The 15,328-nt window shown below is 45.4% G+C and overlaps 3 protein-coding genes across 4 annotated transcripts in view; all 3 read left to right on the plus strand.

Annotated features, from left to right (window-relative positions):
- The first annotated feature begins 158 nt into the window (after positions 1–158).
- Positions 159–3,429, plus strand: fbl (fibrillarin). The gene is made up of 9 exons (XM_077013252.1): positions 159–300; positions 892–1,002; positions 1,150–1,308; positions 1,411–1,505; positions 1,770–1,940; positions 2,034–2,166; positions 2,258–2,370; positions 2,558–2,703; positions 2,841–3,429. Exons 1-9 carry the CDS (start codon positions 291–293, stop codon positions 2,863–2,865), a joined length of 963 nt encoding a protein of 320 aa, XP_076869367.1. The 5' UTR covers positions 159–290; the 3' UTR covers positions 2,866–3,429.
- A 1,361-nt stretch (positions 3,430–4,790) lies between these two features.
- alkbh8 (alkB homolog 8, tRNA methyltransferase) lies at positions 4,791–9,913 on the plus strand. 2 transcript variants are annotated; one of them, XM_077013255.1, is made up of 11 exons: positions 4,791–5,008; positions 5,398–5,632; positions 5,796–5,927; positions 6,101–6,196; positions 6,613–6,717; positions 7,048–7,118; positions 7,299–7,405; positions 7,505–7,659; positions 7,769–8,025; positions 8,388–8,537; positions 9,138–9,913. In XM_077013255.1, exons 1-11 carry the CDS (start codon positions 4,874–4,876, stop codon positions 9,789–9,791), a joined length of 2,097 nt encoding a protein of 698 aa, XP_076869370.1. In that variant the 5' UTR covers positions 4,791–4,873; the 3' UTR covers positions 9,792–9,913. The 2 variants fall into 2 exon arrangements, with proteins under 2 accessions (XP_076869370.1, XP_076869371.1); XM_077013256.1 differs by having other exon boundaries at positions 4,874–5,154.
- A 2,608-nt stretch (positions 9,914–12,521) lies between these two features.
- dyrk1b (dual-specificity tyrosine-(Y)-phosphorylation regulated kinase 1B) overlaps positions 12,522–15,328 on the plus strand; it is a 45,245-nt gene continuing 42,438 nt past the window's right edge. The window contains 2 exon segments of the mRNA XM_077013254.1: positions 12,522–12,679; positions 12,789–13,266. The gene's annotated coding sequence lies outside the window, so the exon portion shown is untranslated.

Raw genomic sequence — 15,328 nt, forward strand, 5'->3', positions numbered from 1 at the left:
CGTTTTTCACTGTATGCACGCCTTTTTGCCACAGAAACAAATGATCTTGAGCTGTCTGAGATGTGCATTAAAATGCTCCATAAACTTGTATCTGTTCAGCTCGCCTCGCCTGCAGTGGAGCACGTCGCCGCCAGATGGCGCCATAACGCACAGGGGCGGCGTCGCGGTGCATCACGGGAAAAATACCCTTTCTCTCACATGTGGCCACAAGTGGACGAGTGCGGCGTCGTTCGTTGGAGCTGCGAACTCGTATAAATTAATATCTGACTTTTTTGTCGTTTGGATTTAACATGAAGCCTGGTAATGTATTCCTTTACTCACACAACACTTTAAAGTTAACGCAGGTTGTGGTTTTGGTGTGATGTATTTCCACAACTTCACGAGGCTCCCCACATGTTAGCCGGTTGAGCTAACATGGCCAGCGGCGCTGAACTCCGCCACGCCGGGCCAGACGCGCCGCTCCCGGGGGGGAAAAGCTCGTCCGTCCGCGTGTGTTCGCGTTAATAACAATTCAGCGCTGTTGTGTGAAGTTTGTGTGTTTATTTCTACTAAACGCGCGTAAGTCTGAGCGAAGCTGACCAGCTGCACGAGGAGCCGCGCGAGCGACCTACGCGTGTTTACCAACAAATAAACACGTAAAAATAAACAAACAGTAAACACGGAGGACACCGCTGTGCAGCGGGACACACACACGCCGAGGTCCGAGCACCACCGCAGCGATAAGAGGAAAAACGGCCTGCTGTCGTGGACGAGCGGCTCGTTCGTGAAAGTGTCCTGGAGGTCTCGGGTGTGCGCGTGCGTGCGCGCGCCTGGAACCATTTGTGTCTTATTAACTCGAAAATGCTGCAGACCGTTTTTAAGCTCTTAAATGTGTGTTTTTCTTTCCTGTAGGTTTCAGCCCGAGAGGAGGCGGCGGGGGTCGCGGGGGGTTTGGTGGAGGGTTTGGCGGCCGAGGCCGTGGTGGGGATAGAGGAGGAAGAGGAGGGTTTCGTGGAGGAAGAGGTGAGTGGAGCTTCCTACACGTACTGTTGTGACCTGTGTTGTGACGTGCCAGCTGTGACTTCTGTGTAATGTTGTGGCTGATTCACGTTCTTCCTTATTCATGATGTGGTGGCACTAATGCGTTGTTTTCCTCCCATCTGATATTAGGTGGTGGCGGAGGTGGCTTCAGGTCCCCAGGTGGAGACGGCGGGTTCAGGGGCCGTGGAGGCGGCAGAGGGGCACCCAGGGGTCGCGGGGGCAGAGGGGGAGGACGAGGGGGATTTAGGGGGGGTAAAAAAGTGACTGTGGAACCTCACAGACATGAAGGTGCGTGAGTTTGACGATACTGTACAGATCATCAATCCATGTATGAACAGTGTGGACGCCATTGAGTGTGCTGTGTCTTACCTCTCACCTTCACCTGCGCAGGTGTGTTCATCTGCCGGGGTAAAGAAGACGCCCTTGTGACAAAGAATATGGTGAATGGAGAGTCTGTCTATGGGGAGAAGAGAATAAGTGTTGAGGTAGGATATCGTGTTTTTCTGTCCTTAACTTTTGTTTATTATATTGAATATTTCACTACAATAGTACACATCTGTGGTAAAGTGTTCTAAATATTGTGGAACTGATGTGAGTAATTTATATAAACAAGGCAGATGATATGCTAATATGATTCATGGTGTAAAAGGTGTTTAGTTGTGATGCGAACAAAACTGATGGGCTGCGTCTTCAACGTTAGTGTCTCTGTATGCACTGCAGTAGCAGGCGATTGTGTTTCTCGTTTCCAGGAAGGGGAAACGAAGATCGAGTACAGAGCGTGGAACCCCTTCCGCTCGAAGCTGGCGGCCGCCATTTTGGGCGGCGTTGATCAAATCCACATCAAGCCTGGAGCTAAAGTCATGTACCTGGGGGCCGCCTCAGGAACAACGGTGTCTCACGTGTCTGACATTGTCGGCCCAGTACGTGAGATCTCTGCTCTCTGTTGGTGTTTACTGATGTAAATGTAAAAAGTTCCAAGACAAATTAAAAAAGTATATTTTTTATCAATCCAGGAGGGCTTGGTGTATGCTGTGGAGTTTTCACACCGCTCAGGAAGAGATTTACTGAATGTGGCTAAGAAGCGCACCAACATAATTCCCATTATTGAAGACGCAAGGCATCCACACAAGTATCGCATGCTGGTTGGTAAGTCTGTGTTTCACGACAGGTCATGGCGGTTTAGTTGGGGCCTGCGGCTGTGTCTCCAGGTCAGTCTCATGCCTGCTGTCTCTTGCAGGGATGGTCGATGTCATTTTTGCCGACGTTGCTCAGCCCGACCAGACGAGAATCGTAGCCATCAATGCACACAACTTCCTTAAAAACGGCGGACATTTTGTCATTTCAATCAAGGTAAAAACAACCCTGAATGCTGTGCTGTAGTCTTGTAGATTGCATAGTAATATTAATTTCTTAACGTATATAACTTGTTCTGCCCCCTTTAAGCAAATTAATTCCCTTTAATCCTTGAATTCCTTAAGTAAAGTCCTGCTGCTCTCTGGGAAGCTCTAACTGTACGATCTTGTTGCCCTCTGACCAGGCGAACTGCATTGACTCGACGGCGGCGCCGGAGGCTGTGTTCGCGTCTGAGGTGAAGAAGATGAGTGCGGAGAACATGAAGCCGCAGGAGCAGCTGACCTTGGAGCCGTACGAGAGGGACCACGCCGTCGTCGTGGGGATCTACAGGCAAGTTGAAGCACAACAGATTTTGTACTTAAATCTGCGTTCCACTTGGTTACTGGTATTTCTGGAACAATTTGAGGCGCAATGAATTTGAATCGTCTAAATGATTTTTTTCCCCCATTCTTCTTTCTCTTGTGCAGGCCTCCTCCCAAACAGAAGAAATAGATCTGCTCCCTCATACTGTGGCTGCACCAGCTTTGGCCAACAGAGGCAACACACGGATATATAGTTGGAGAGGGTTTTTCAACCATATACCCCATGTGATTTTTTTTGTTAGTAGATTTATTTTTTTTGTATAATTTGTGTGTGAGATGGGTTCTCGCTGAAGGGAGAGACTTTGCCATTATATTTCATACCCAGAGGATACATCAGTACTTCACTTCTGCTATTGGCTTGTGTTGAAGTCTTTTTCAGTAAGATAATGCCTCATGATGCTTTTAATATTCTGAACAAAGAAGTCCATGCAAGTAGCTTTTGTAGGACACTTTCTGGTTTATTAACTCCAGAATGGTTAATTCAGATTGTTATTGTGTAATTTATCATGAGGTGAATGTTGTTTTGTCAACTGTTCATTGTTCTTTGCTTTCTTTAGTATCCAGAATTACCTTTTACTTTCTAAAGTGACATTTTTTTGTTAATCATTTGCTGTCTGTCATCCTGACAATGGTAATATGACTATAGGCTGACAATTTTATGTTGGTCTTTTTTATTAAATGAACTCAAAACATGGTTGTATGCATACTTCATACTTTAAGGTAATATTTTGTTTTTTCTCCAATACTACATTTCTGTAGATTTTCCTGGTCATGTTAATTGACCTCCTATATGTATACACAGGATTGTAATATAAGCTAAATATATTGCCAGCCTTACATGTAAACATGTACTGTAACGTCACATTAAGATTTGCAGCACATGAGAAGTTAATCTGCAGTATAGTGTTCAGTATGAGCTAAATGCAAACCAAATTTCAAGGTCTCGTGAACTTAAGAAAGTTCCATCTGTGAAAGATTTTCTGCTGCTGTTGCATTATGGGATGTACACCAGATCACCACAAAGATACTTCGTCATATACTGGAGTTTTTGGTGAGAGTATTACATAGTCTGAATATTTTGCTAAACCAATTTTTGTACTGAAATCAACAGTGGTTTGGTTTTTCTGTCATTAAGGGAAGGGTTATCAGCACATAATAGTGTGGACAGTATCTATCAGTATCTGTAGATCAGTGGCGTGCACAGACATTTTGGGGGGGCAAGTGCTCGGGGGGAGTGGGGGGCACTTTTTAGCGCACTTCATTATAAAAAAATATTACAAGCACATGTTGAATGAAATTTGACTTTTATTTGTAACATTCTCTAAACGTGAGTTTTCAATGGAAAAAAGTCACACCGCCAGTTTCAAAAGGGCACTTTCGTTGATAAAGGGCAGAGTTGGTGGTGCTTTAGCACCTGATGTCTATGTGTGCACGCACGGACGTAGTTTTGGGGGGGGACGGGGGGGACATGTCCCCCCCACTTTTTCAAAAGCCGGTTTTGGTCCCCCCCAGTTTTTACAGTTAAAACCAAATATTTAAGTAGTGACGAAGTCATGTCCCCCCCACTTTTTAACGGTAAAAAAACCAATATTCAAATAGCGACAAATCTAGCACTAGGATCATGCAGCACCCCCCCCCCCCCCCCCCCCCGCTTAACAGTTCGCCACCCCAGGTTGTGTCCCCCCCACTTATGAAATCAAAACTACGTCCATGTGTGCACGCCACTGACTGCTGTAGATATTGTGGTGTCTAATTTAATTATCATTGTATAATAGGTTTTTGGTTTGATTAATATCAAAGGACGCTGAATACGCGATGCTTTTACATCGTCAACAGTGTTTAGTCGGCATTACATTAATAGTCTGCAGAATCTTGAATGGCGCAGTTACACTTGAGCAATGGCATTAAAGTCCTCACACAGTCTAACACAGGGTATTAGTGTGGGGATCTCTGAGAGATTATTTTATATAGCAGAGAGTGCGTGTTCATTACAGAGCACATTTGAATAGAAATATCGATGAATTACAGTAAGAAAACCACATTTCCGCGGAGTGCAGACAGACCGTACCCGTCGTTGCGCAGCTAGGAACCAAAGACCGAGTTCGTGTTGCACTCCGGACTTCGTACAACGACGCAAAATGGAGGATCATCTGCACAACGTGAAAAACATTAGACGATCTAAAGAAGAGAAGAGACTGTTTCGGAGAGAGAAAAGGGCGGGTCACACCCTACTGAGACACGAAGGTATTAGCATCGTGTCCCAGCCTACCAAGGTAGGTCCCGGGTTTATCCTGCAGCACTAAAACGCCCTGATAGGAGTTCACAGCTGGCAGGTCAGTGGACCCGTCAGACACCGGACCGGGTCGTGTGCGCATCTCTCCCTCTTCTAGCAGCGCTGTCAACAATAACAGCAGTAGATGTATGTAGCACATTTAAAACCCAAGTACTGAAAAAAACCAAGAAATGCAAACATAATAACTAGAATAAAACAAAGTACAAACACACACAACATGAAAAACACATGGTACCAACCTAAACCTAAAAAAGAACACTATTAATCAGTAAAATCACACGTTAATGCCAGAACACACAGGTCCTCAGCCTTTTAAAAAATATAATAGCCCGAACCTCCACAAACTATTCTGGTGTTCTTTCATTGCAGTGTCTGGTGGTGTCCAATGGGGGTTTGGGTAATGGAGTAAGTAGAGAAGCACTGCTGGAGTTCCTAAAGAAAGGGGGCGCTGTTGAGTCGCTCCTCATGCCTCCTAATCAACCATATGCCTATGTCACATATGTGTCACTTGAGGAGGGTCTGAATGCCCACAGACTCCTTAATGGACAAGTCCTCACATGCCACAATAAAAACATCACACTGTACCTCAGTTTTGTTGAGAAAGGTAAACCGGACTGACTTATGCACTTATTTTAAAATGTGGTCATTTTCCTGTTGAGTTCCTGTTTATTCCAGTGACTTTCAGACTCACTCATTCTCTCTCTCTCTATCTCTCTCCATTTCTCTCTTTCTCCCTGTATTTCTCGCTGTCTTTATTTCTGTTTCAGTGGGAGGTCAGGCTAGTGGCCTTTGTGCTCTGCCTCCTGGCCTGTCTGTGTGGGAGGAGTTTGTGTCTCCAGAGGAGGAGCTTCAGCTGCTGCAGGCTGTGGATTGGGCGTCCCACACAGATGATGTCAGAGGTGTCAAGTCTGCTCATTCATTACTGCTAATATTGTATGATTCACTCTAGAAATTCACATGCTAGAAATGTTAGAAGAGTCAGTTTTTAATAAAGCCAGATGTTAGTCAGATGCGTTTGGTATTAACCACCACAGCGTTTGTGGTTCAACTGTTTTTGAATATCTCATTTCAGTGCAGAAGAAACTGAAGCACAGGAGAGTAAAACATTATGGTTATGAGTTCCGATATGATAATAACAACGTGGACAAAGATAAACCTTTACCTGGAGGTAAGAATTCAGAAATAACAATTCAAACACCTGTTTCTCCAAAGTCCATCCTTTAGCCTGGTTAGAGCTAGGGCTAGGGCTTGGGCTTAGCCTTCTGTCTACACTCTGAGTAGATACAACATTTTTGACGGGCAAGAAGGATGATCTGTTTATAGAAAAGTGTCCTGACGAGTTAATACAACTTACATGGACATGTAGAAAGTTGCCAACTACAGAAGATGGGTCACTATAAATGTTTCTTTGAGACCTCAGATAATAATAATAATAATAATAATAATAATAATAAGCTTTGACCAGTCTATGAAGGGCTTTTACAATAGTGAGAAGTAGTTTAGACTGGGTACCAGATGCAGCCAGTAAAGACCTCCAGTCTAATGTGCATCAGCACCAGTGCAGCTGATGGCTACTGTGCACAGGTTTACCGGCCCAGTGTGACGCAGTGCTGCACAGGTGTCTGTCTGTAGGCCACATCACTGTACTTCCTGACCAGCTCACAGTTAACCAGTACCAGAGCGGGCAAGGTAAGTGTGTGTGTGTGTGTGTGTGTGTGTGTGTGTGTGTGTGCGTGTTCATGTGCCTCCCGGCCTGCTGGACCCGTCCATTAGCTGCACTGTCCTCCGTGGTCTAGGGCTGTCTAGGGGTGCAGCACAGCCTCCATACTCACCAATCATGGGCTCACAATGAAAACAGTGATTTAATAACAACAGGAAGAGCACAATAAGAGTGTGTACAGGTTCGTGTGTGCACATGTGCAGGTTCATATATATGTGTGTGTGTGTGCAGGTTCATACGCATGTGCATCTATGCATGCATGTGTTTATTCCCAGTAATGTGTCTGTTGGTTGTTCCAGGAATTCCTCCCCACGTGGACACCCATTCAGCGTTTGAGGACACCATCCTCTCTCTCAGCCTGGGAGCAAAGGTCAACAATTTTTCATTTTCTTCATGTTTATACAAAATGAATAAAAATAATTACTGTAAGATTAAGGAATATATGAAATACAATGAAATGTGTGGATTTTCTTGTGATTTGGGAAATGACAAATAACATTGGTCCTGTAATTGTGTTGCTTTCTCTGTCTCTCTGCTTCCTCCCCTCTAGACCGTGATGGAGTTCCGACACCCCGATGGCCACAGTGTGGCGGTGGTGTTACCAGGCCGAAGTCTCCTGGTGATGAAGGGGGAGGCGCGTTACCTTTGGACTCATGGGTAATGAAGTCCCATGTGGAATGTCACTCTGCCATTGACATTGAGTTAACGTTGTGTGTGTGTGTGTGTGTGTGTGTGTGTGTGTTCATGCTGGGGCAGGATAACCCCTAGGAAGTTTGATGTGGTACCTGCTTCAAAGGATGATGGGTCGTCAGGAGTCGTAACATCTGATCCCAGCAACTTGACACTCAGCCATCGTGGCACAAGGACGTCGTTCACTTTCCGCAAAGTCCGACATGCACCGTGTGACTGTGGTACGTCTCTCTCTGATGGAATATATTTAGAATATGTACACGTGAATATATTTGTCCATCTCTGGTGTGTGTGTGTGTGTGTGTGTGTGTGTGTGTGTGTGTTAAGCAGCATACCCATCTGTGTGTGACAGCCAGCGTCCCCCCTCCCTGCCCTCACTTCCTGTTTCTGGCCGTGATGCGTGTGGTCTGGAGGAGCAGTACGTTCATCGTGTGTATGAGGACATCTCCAGCCACTTCAGCAGCACGCGTCACTCCCCCTGGCCACGCGTCCGCCACTTCCTGTCGTCACTCCCACCTGCTGCTTTGGTGGGTGACATTGGCTGTGGCAACGGCAAATATCTGGGCATCAATCCACAGGTGATCTCGGTAAGGGCAAAACCACACACACCCTTATTTCTAAAGATATTTCATACGTGCAGGGCCAGCAGTTTGACAGGGAAACTTCATTATAAAAGTTCAACGAAGTTATGCATTTCACATTTTGTTCCCGAATGTATTATTTTAAGCAAAGGTTAATGTACATGCAAGTGAGCTGTATGCAGCTTGTAAAGCAGTGTGACTCATTCTGGGGGTAGCAGACCTAATTCGTCTCAACTAACCTGCTTAATTCTGAGACAGATAACTCAATACACGGGCATTACGTACAACAAGCGTAAACAGATGCGTGATGCGTTCTTAATACCACAGTCACTGCTGGTTCGTAGTCAGCACACTGTTTGATTTTACAGGTTGGTTGTGACCGCAGTGTGAACCTGGCGTCCATCTGTGCTGAGCGTGGGCACCAGGTGTTTGTGTGTGATGCCCTGGCCGTACCACTACGCAGTGCCTCCTTTGACGCCTGCCTCTCCATTGCTGTCATCCACCATTTCTCCACCCAGGTACCATGGTCCTCCCCAGCCAGCTACACCTTTCGGTTGAGCATGTGTCCTGTAGGAGGAAGTCGTTTAATTGCCCTGCGTTATATGCCATGTTTTCATGAAAACTGGGTGGAGATGTGTCTGTGGTATGAAGTATGACTCTCCATCCTACATTTGGATTGAGTTTGGTTTCAGGTGTAGTATTACAAATAATAAATTATTATTATTATTATTTATTTTATTTTTTTGCAGAATTTGATTAACTTGATGTAGGATGATGATTGGAATTTAATTTTCTATGAAGATGTTTGGTGACTACTGTTTTATAGGAGGTTTTGAGCGCTATTCTTGATATTTTCAATGACTGGTAATGTTTTACTATAATTATTTCGGGGTAAATCTCTAGATAAGACTCCATATGTAGCTAGATGTTGCTAGTACTTTGTATAGTGGTGTATCTGTTAGGTTTTTTGTAATAATCTCGTATCTGTTTTTTGTAATATTCTCCTTTCACATTAGTAATCTAGAGTCTTGACCAGGGTGGCTAATCGTAGACTGAAGTATGAAAGCGTAAATGTCTGTGGATAAACCCTGATATGAAATATCTCTGTGTCTTTCTAGGACAGAAGATTGGCTGCCATCAGGGAGCTGGTGCGGCTGCTGAGGGTCGGGGGTCGCGTTCTGATCTGTGTGTGGGCCTTAGAACAGGAGTACAAACAGCAGACGTCCAAGTACCTCAAAGCAAAGAAGAACCAGGAAAATGTGGAATCTAAAACTGAAGAAGAGGCTTCTAGAATAGAAGAAGAGGTTTCTAGAATAGAAGAAGAGGTTTCTAGAATAGAGGAAGATGTTTCTAGAATAGATCTTAACAACGCTGAACAAAGACCTGTAAGGGATCATGAGGACTTTGGAACTGATACCAACATTTCAAATCTGGAACAGCTGAACGCAGGGAAAATGAGTTCAAACGCACCCTGCAGTGAGAAGAGTGACAGAACTGGTCAGCACAAGATAAACATTCACACTAACCGCACAGCGTTTGCTTCCCAGGACCTTCTTGTTCCGTGGCACCTTAAAGGTGACAAGAGCTGCAGTGGGGAAGGTGCCTTTGATAAAGTAGCTAGCCAACGCCTTGTGGTTCACCGTTATTACCATGTGTTCCAGCAGGGGGAGCTAGAAAGGCTTTGCTGCCAAGTGCAAAATGTGAAGATACAGGATAGTTATTACGATCAAGGAAACTGGTGTGTTGTACTGGAGAAAATGCATGACCTCTAAATTAACATTTAATTAAAGGAACTGATTTTAATTTGATTATTAAATGGAAATAAAATAATAAACTGATTGTTTTATTAAAAGGTTTGAACACTGCACAATGAATAAACATTGAGTGAAAGGTCCTTACACTGACGGGTCTGCAGTGATTTGAAGCTCAGGTATGCAATGGGGAATGTAGACTGGGACCCAATACCTCTGGTGTTTGTGCCTTTTTACCATTGGCACTTAGCCCAGTTGCTCCAAGCATACATGGGTCTGACATAGTCCAGTCAAAATCTTTAACCACCAACACTAGTATCATTTTCTTGCCAGAGTGTTTTCACTGAACTCTTTGTATTTACCACTAGATGTCAGTAGTTTATGCTTGATAGTTAGTCTAACCCAAATATAGGCACATGCATGAATACATATGATTATGGATATAACATGTTCCTTGGATAAGGCAGAAGCTGACCTTGTGCATGTATAAAACTTGATAGATCAGAATTTCTTTGCCACTTAAGCCTAAACCCAAAATGATGCTAATAAGAGTCATCATACATTCCTTTTGGACTTCCTTGACTCTTGGCTTAAGTTATCAAACTAAATGAAAAAATCCTGCTTTGTTTGAATATCAGGATCTCAAATTAGCAAGCAGAAATTTCTGATCTCACATCTCTTGCTGTGAGAAAAATCTTTAATATTTAATTAAAGGGATGACCAGTTTATTCAGTTTGAATAACTATCATACCCCACACCAACACACGCACACGTTATTCAGCACATCAACCAGTTACCATCAAGGAGTTGATGTGGGTTTGCTTGAGCAGTTCAGACTTGTTTCCCACTTCTCGTGTTTGTCTTAACGACCTGTCTGTAGCACATACTAATTGTTCTATAATAAGAAAGCTGGGAGGTCGATGCACTGCCTTCTTTTACTGCAGTTGTTTGTACCCCAAAACGTCTGTCATATCTTGGACTCGTGACAAGATGTATTATTTATGTATGTATTATGTATTATTTTAAATTTATGGATTATCATCATAAATGTAGCAATGATACTACATTGCAAGCCTAACGCCCTGTACAGAAGACAACTTCAATAAATTTGGTGTCTTTTAAAAGTTCCCCCACTAGAGGGCGTGCGATTAGAGCTTTAGGACGATATGAACCTTAACCTTATTACACTGTGATGACGAACTTCCTGCTAATGTTAAAACCTGTGTCCCCTTTTGGTATACCAATCCACTTGGACATGCCTTATTTCCCGCATTAGTAGAAACAAAAGGTTAAAAAATGTACACGACGAGGCTCCATGAATGGGTTGGGTGTGACTTCATGAATCTACACTACAGCTCAAAGAAATTAGCGAGATTTTGAAATCTCAGCGTCACTGGATTCACCAATGTCGTAGCTCTTTAAACCTTACTGATGTGTTCCCTTTGCGGCTGTTCATTTTAATAAAGCACAGACAATAAAGACTCTACTTCTAGTAGGTGTGTGACGTAAAGGGCCAGGTGTAGGGAACACTCCAGGAATAAAGGTTGAACGTTACGCTGTTTCTCATTGTGTAGTAGCTAGTACGATTTTACTTGTGCAGAACACATGCCAACTAAAGCCAACACCCCCTGCAGCACTAACACATTACGTGTTTAGCACGTTCAAACGTGCTTTCAAAGAAAGAAATACCAATAAAGGATTTAGCCCCAACAACTCTTTCGACCTTGCATGCTGTAGTTACATGGACATATAAAACCTACAGCTATTGTAAACGTAAATACGTATAATTAAGTTACTGCAAGAATCAAGATGCTGCCAGTGGCCACAGGAAACGCTCCAGTATTACACTGCTATGAGTTTTATTTTTAGTGCCGTATTTAGATAAACCCTCCTGCGTGTCTTGTGTTGGCTTTCTAAAGTCATGTTGCAGGTATGAAAAGAATAATGGCGACATACACGTGTGGAGCACCCTACCACTTTAACCACAAACACAGAGTGATCGCAAAAAAATACACAAGTTAAAGTTTGTGAGAATGAGCGCCGCCATTTTGGGTTGGGAACAGGATCCGCTGCCGTGGCGGGAAAATTCAAGCAGCTCTTCAAACTGGGCGTTATTGCCATGGTAACCCGCGAGCCCCGTCTAGGCGCTCACGCGCAGGGTAAAAATGTACCTCAGGACCTTCACGTCTCCTCTCTGTGTGTTATTGCCCCGCGTTTTACACCTCGGTGAGGCACAACTGCCGTGAGAATGAAGCGCAGCTACGCCAGGCAGACATTTGTTCCACACCGAGTTAATGTTATTTCGTGAAAGCGAAGCACGAGTCCATATAGCCGCTGTCTTTAACGGCAACATGATAATCGATGACCGTGATCATCAATTTCCAGATGCCGATCTCAGCTGAGGTCACACGTCTACCGGGAACTATCCGTCCTGATTAAAATAACGTCGCTCGTTCGTCTGCGGCGGCGTGTAACCGTGTGAAATGAAGCCGAGCCCTGCGAGCGCACCGCCCGCCTCTGAGCGGGTATTAACCCGCTTGCGCAGCTCCGTCGAGCGGGGGGGAAAAGTAAAGCTAGCGCGCTAGCCCACATTTGAACGACAACTTCGTTCAATTTATCCGCATTGTGCGACATATTCACAACTGGACGACGCCACGGAAACATTAACGTGACGTTTTCACCGCGAACGAAGCGCCGGGTTTCGCCTATTTGACCAACGGGCCCGGCTAGTTTGTTTGTGCCGCCATTTTGTGAGGAGAGTGAAGGCGTCGGGGGCGCGCGCGGGCACGGGGGCGCGCTCACCGTGCAGACCCTCTCCCAGCGAAACCAGTGGCACCAGTCCCGGAGAGCGCGAGACTAACGGGCAGCGAGGGGGGGTCCCTAGCCAACGCACGTCGCTAATTGTAGCGGTGCGACGAAAAAAAAATTTAAATAATAAAAAAAATACCCCGATTCCGTTTTTATTGTTTTTTTTTTTTTTTTTTTTTTTTTTAATTTGATCTCTCCTTCCTCCTGCAGCGCCGCCGCTGCACCACGACGGGCGGCAGCTCACCGGAGAGCGCGAGCTGGGGGCGATAACGTGCGGAAAACGAGGACCGCGGGGAAGGAGTAACACCGAGGAGCGAGCTGTACCGGTCCTGCAGACGTGCTGCCCGGACTCAACACGCAGACCTGCGCGGCGCCGAGCAGCCGAAAGCCCGGACTGACCGTGCGCCGTTTCCCGGGACCGGGGAGACTCCGCTGCCTCGCCGATCACCGCGGGAGGCGAATGTGTTGACTAAAGGATTTCACACCAAACCACCATCCGTTAAAACAAATAAATAATAATAGTCGGGACTCGCGCCCGTGGGAGGGGCGGCCATTTGGGGGGAGGGGGGGTCCCGTTTCGCCGGTGTTCGGTCCGCCTGCTCGGTGGAGGTTAGTGCGGAACCGGGCGGAGGGAGCGCTGCTGCTAATGGCTGCTTCGGGAAGCTGGAGACGACCCGCCGCCTGAGGTAAGAACACGACCGTCGGCGCCGCTCCCGTCGGTGTGTCCCGGTGTGTGTGTGCGCGTGCTGTAACGGCACCGGTAACGCCGCCGTCTTTGTAGCCGCGCGCACGAGGCGGACCGCGGCACCGCTGTCCTGCGCGGCAGCGCCTCGACTCTCCGTGTTCGTGCAGACGGGCTGCTGCAGGCCGCTCGGTACCGGGATTCGGCCGGGAAACCGGAGGACACCCGAGTGTAGCCGAGCCGCCGCGGTACATCACTTAAACCGGGTCAGAACGCACCGGACGCCAGTAACGAGTATTTAGACGTTATCCTCGTCGTTACGGCACGTCAGTTCTCGTCTGCAACGGCGTGGACCGTGATTGTGATTCGGTCGTGCCGATCAGGACATGCATGACCCACAGGTCCACATTCCGGTACCGACACCACGTACCATCACGGGCTGTGACACGGGCTCGGTGCCGAACCCAAACTAATACATCTCATTTGATTTGATCTCCTGAATCAGGGTGCGTGGGTTTGCACCATAACCCTGAACTTGTTCCTTTATATGATGTAGTGTCGCTGCATTATCAGGATTTATTAGGATTCACGGCTCGGTTTTGTGTCACTTTATAATAAACCGGTCCAAATGTAAACGACACACACGCCGCAAAGCTGCAGTGTTGCATGTAGCCAACACATCTTTACAAGAGAATGACTCAAAGCTGGAATATGGGCTAACTGCGTCCTATTTTAACACTTCATTTATTTACAGGACACGATGGTGTGTGCACGACTGCTTAAAACGCGCAGATTTCTTTGCATATTTCGAAATCTATTTCCAATATCTGTAGGGTGACGTTACACTTCGCCCGTGAATGTTCATACATGCACACGCGTGCTGGCCAGATCGACGGTCACTGTAGTATTTCCCTTAGTAATAGATATAAAATGGCAGTAGGGTGCATGCATATGGTTTAGTGTAAGACGACTAGATGTTTGGTGGAGGGCTGGTGTCACCGTGCCTACACCCTCATCTCCTGATGGAGGTTTGTGCTCTGCTGTGGTGCTGAACTACAATGCCGGTTCAAAATGGATTCACTTTCCTGCTCTTCCCTTTCCATGTTGCCATTTCACTTCACGTTCTCATTGCATCAGTAGTAATTCGTCCTTATAACAGTTACAATAGAGCTTTCTTCAGTGTGTGTGTGATTCCTGGTATTGTACATCTGCCTGTTCACACGATTATTTGGAGCATTCTGGCATCACTGGTATATGAAATTGGGTAGAGTTTGACATTGTCTCGTAGATACTGCGCTATTTTAATATGGAGTTATTTTAAACACCCTTATGTTTTAGCCTTTGAATCACACATTTGTGGGAATGAGACTGCAAGCATACATACCAAATGAATGACAATCAGTTAATGTATATGTGTTCAATCGTAACTGAAACCTCCCAGGATATTTCTGTATCTAAACTGATTATTTTAATAAGTTAAACTTTACTATTTGTTTTTGTGATTTAGATGTGCAGTACCTCAGTATAAAATATTTATTTATTTATTTGGTTTGACAAGTTGACACACTGCTCTGATTTGTTAGCTTGATGGCCATATATGGGTTTTGGGTTTGTATTAGAAAGGATCTTGACCCAGTGCATATTCAGTTTGTAGTTTTACATTATGTATTTGTGCAATTGTTTGCATTCAGGATTTTGGAATAACAAGATTTTGCATATTTGCAGTACACGTGGTGTCAAAAAATCAGTTTTCTATAAACAGGCCTCAAATGATGTTTGCATTTTGACCATGTGGTTGGTCTATACATTATTGTGTAATGGAGACGTGTTCTTGCTGGTTGGCTGTTGTAAGTGCAGAAGCTGGTCAGTGCTGTAGACGTTCGCCCCTCAACCCACCACCGTTTTCCACCTTCTACCCACTGCAGAACTGGTGTCTGTGGATTCCCTCACGCAGAAAGTTCACAACTCCACTCCCTCCCTTTCCCACTGAAACAGCACAGAAACACACACACAACATAAGAGCAAACTCGTGGTTCACAGCGCCCTTGATAAGGTGGCCGTGTCCCTT

The sequence above is a fragment of the Brachyhypopomus gauderio genome, chromosome 7 (genome assembly GCF_052324685.1).
Source record: "Brachyhypopomus gauderio isolate BG-103 chromosome 7, BGAUD_0.2, whole genome shotgun sequence".
Classification (NCBI taxonomy): Eukaryota; Metazoa; Chordata; class Actinopteri; order Gymnotiformes; family Hypopomidae; genus Brachyhypopomus; species Brachyhypopomus gauderio.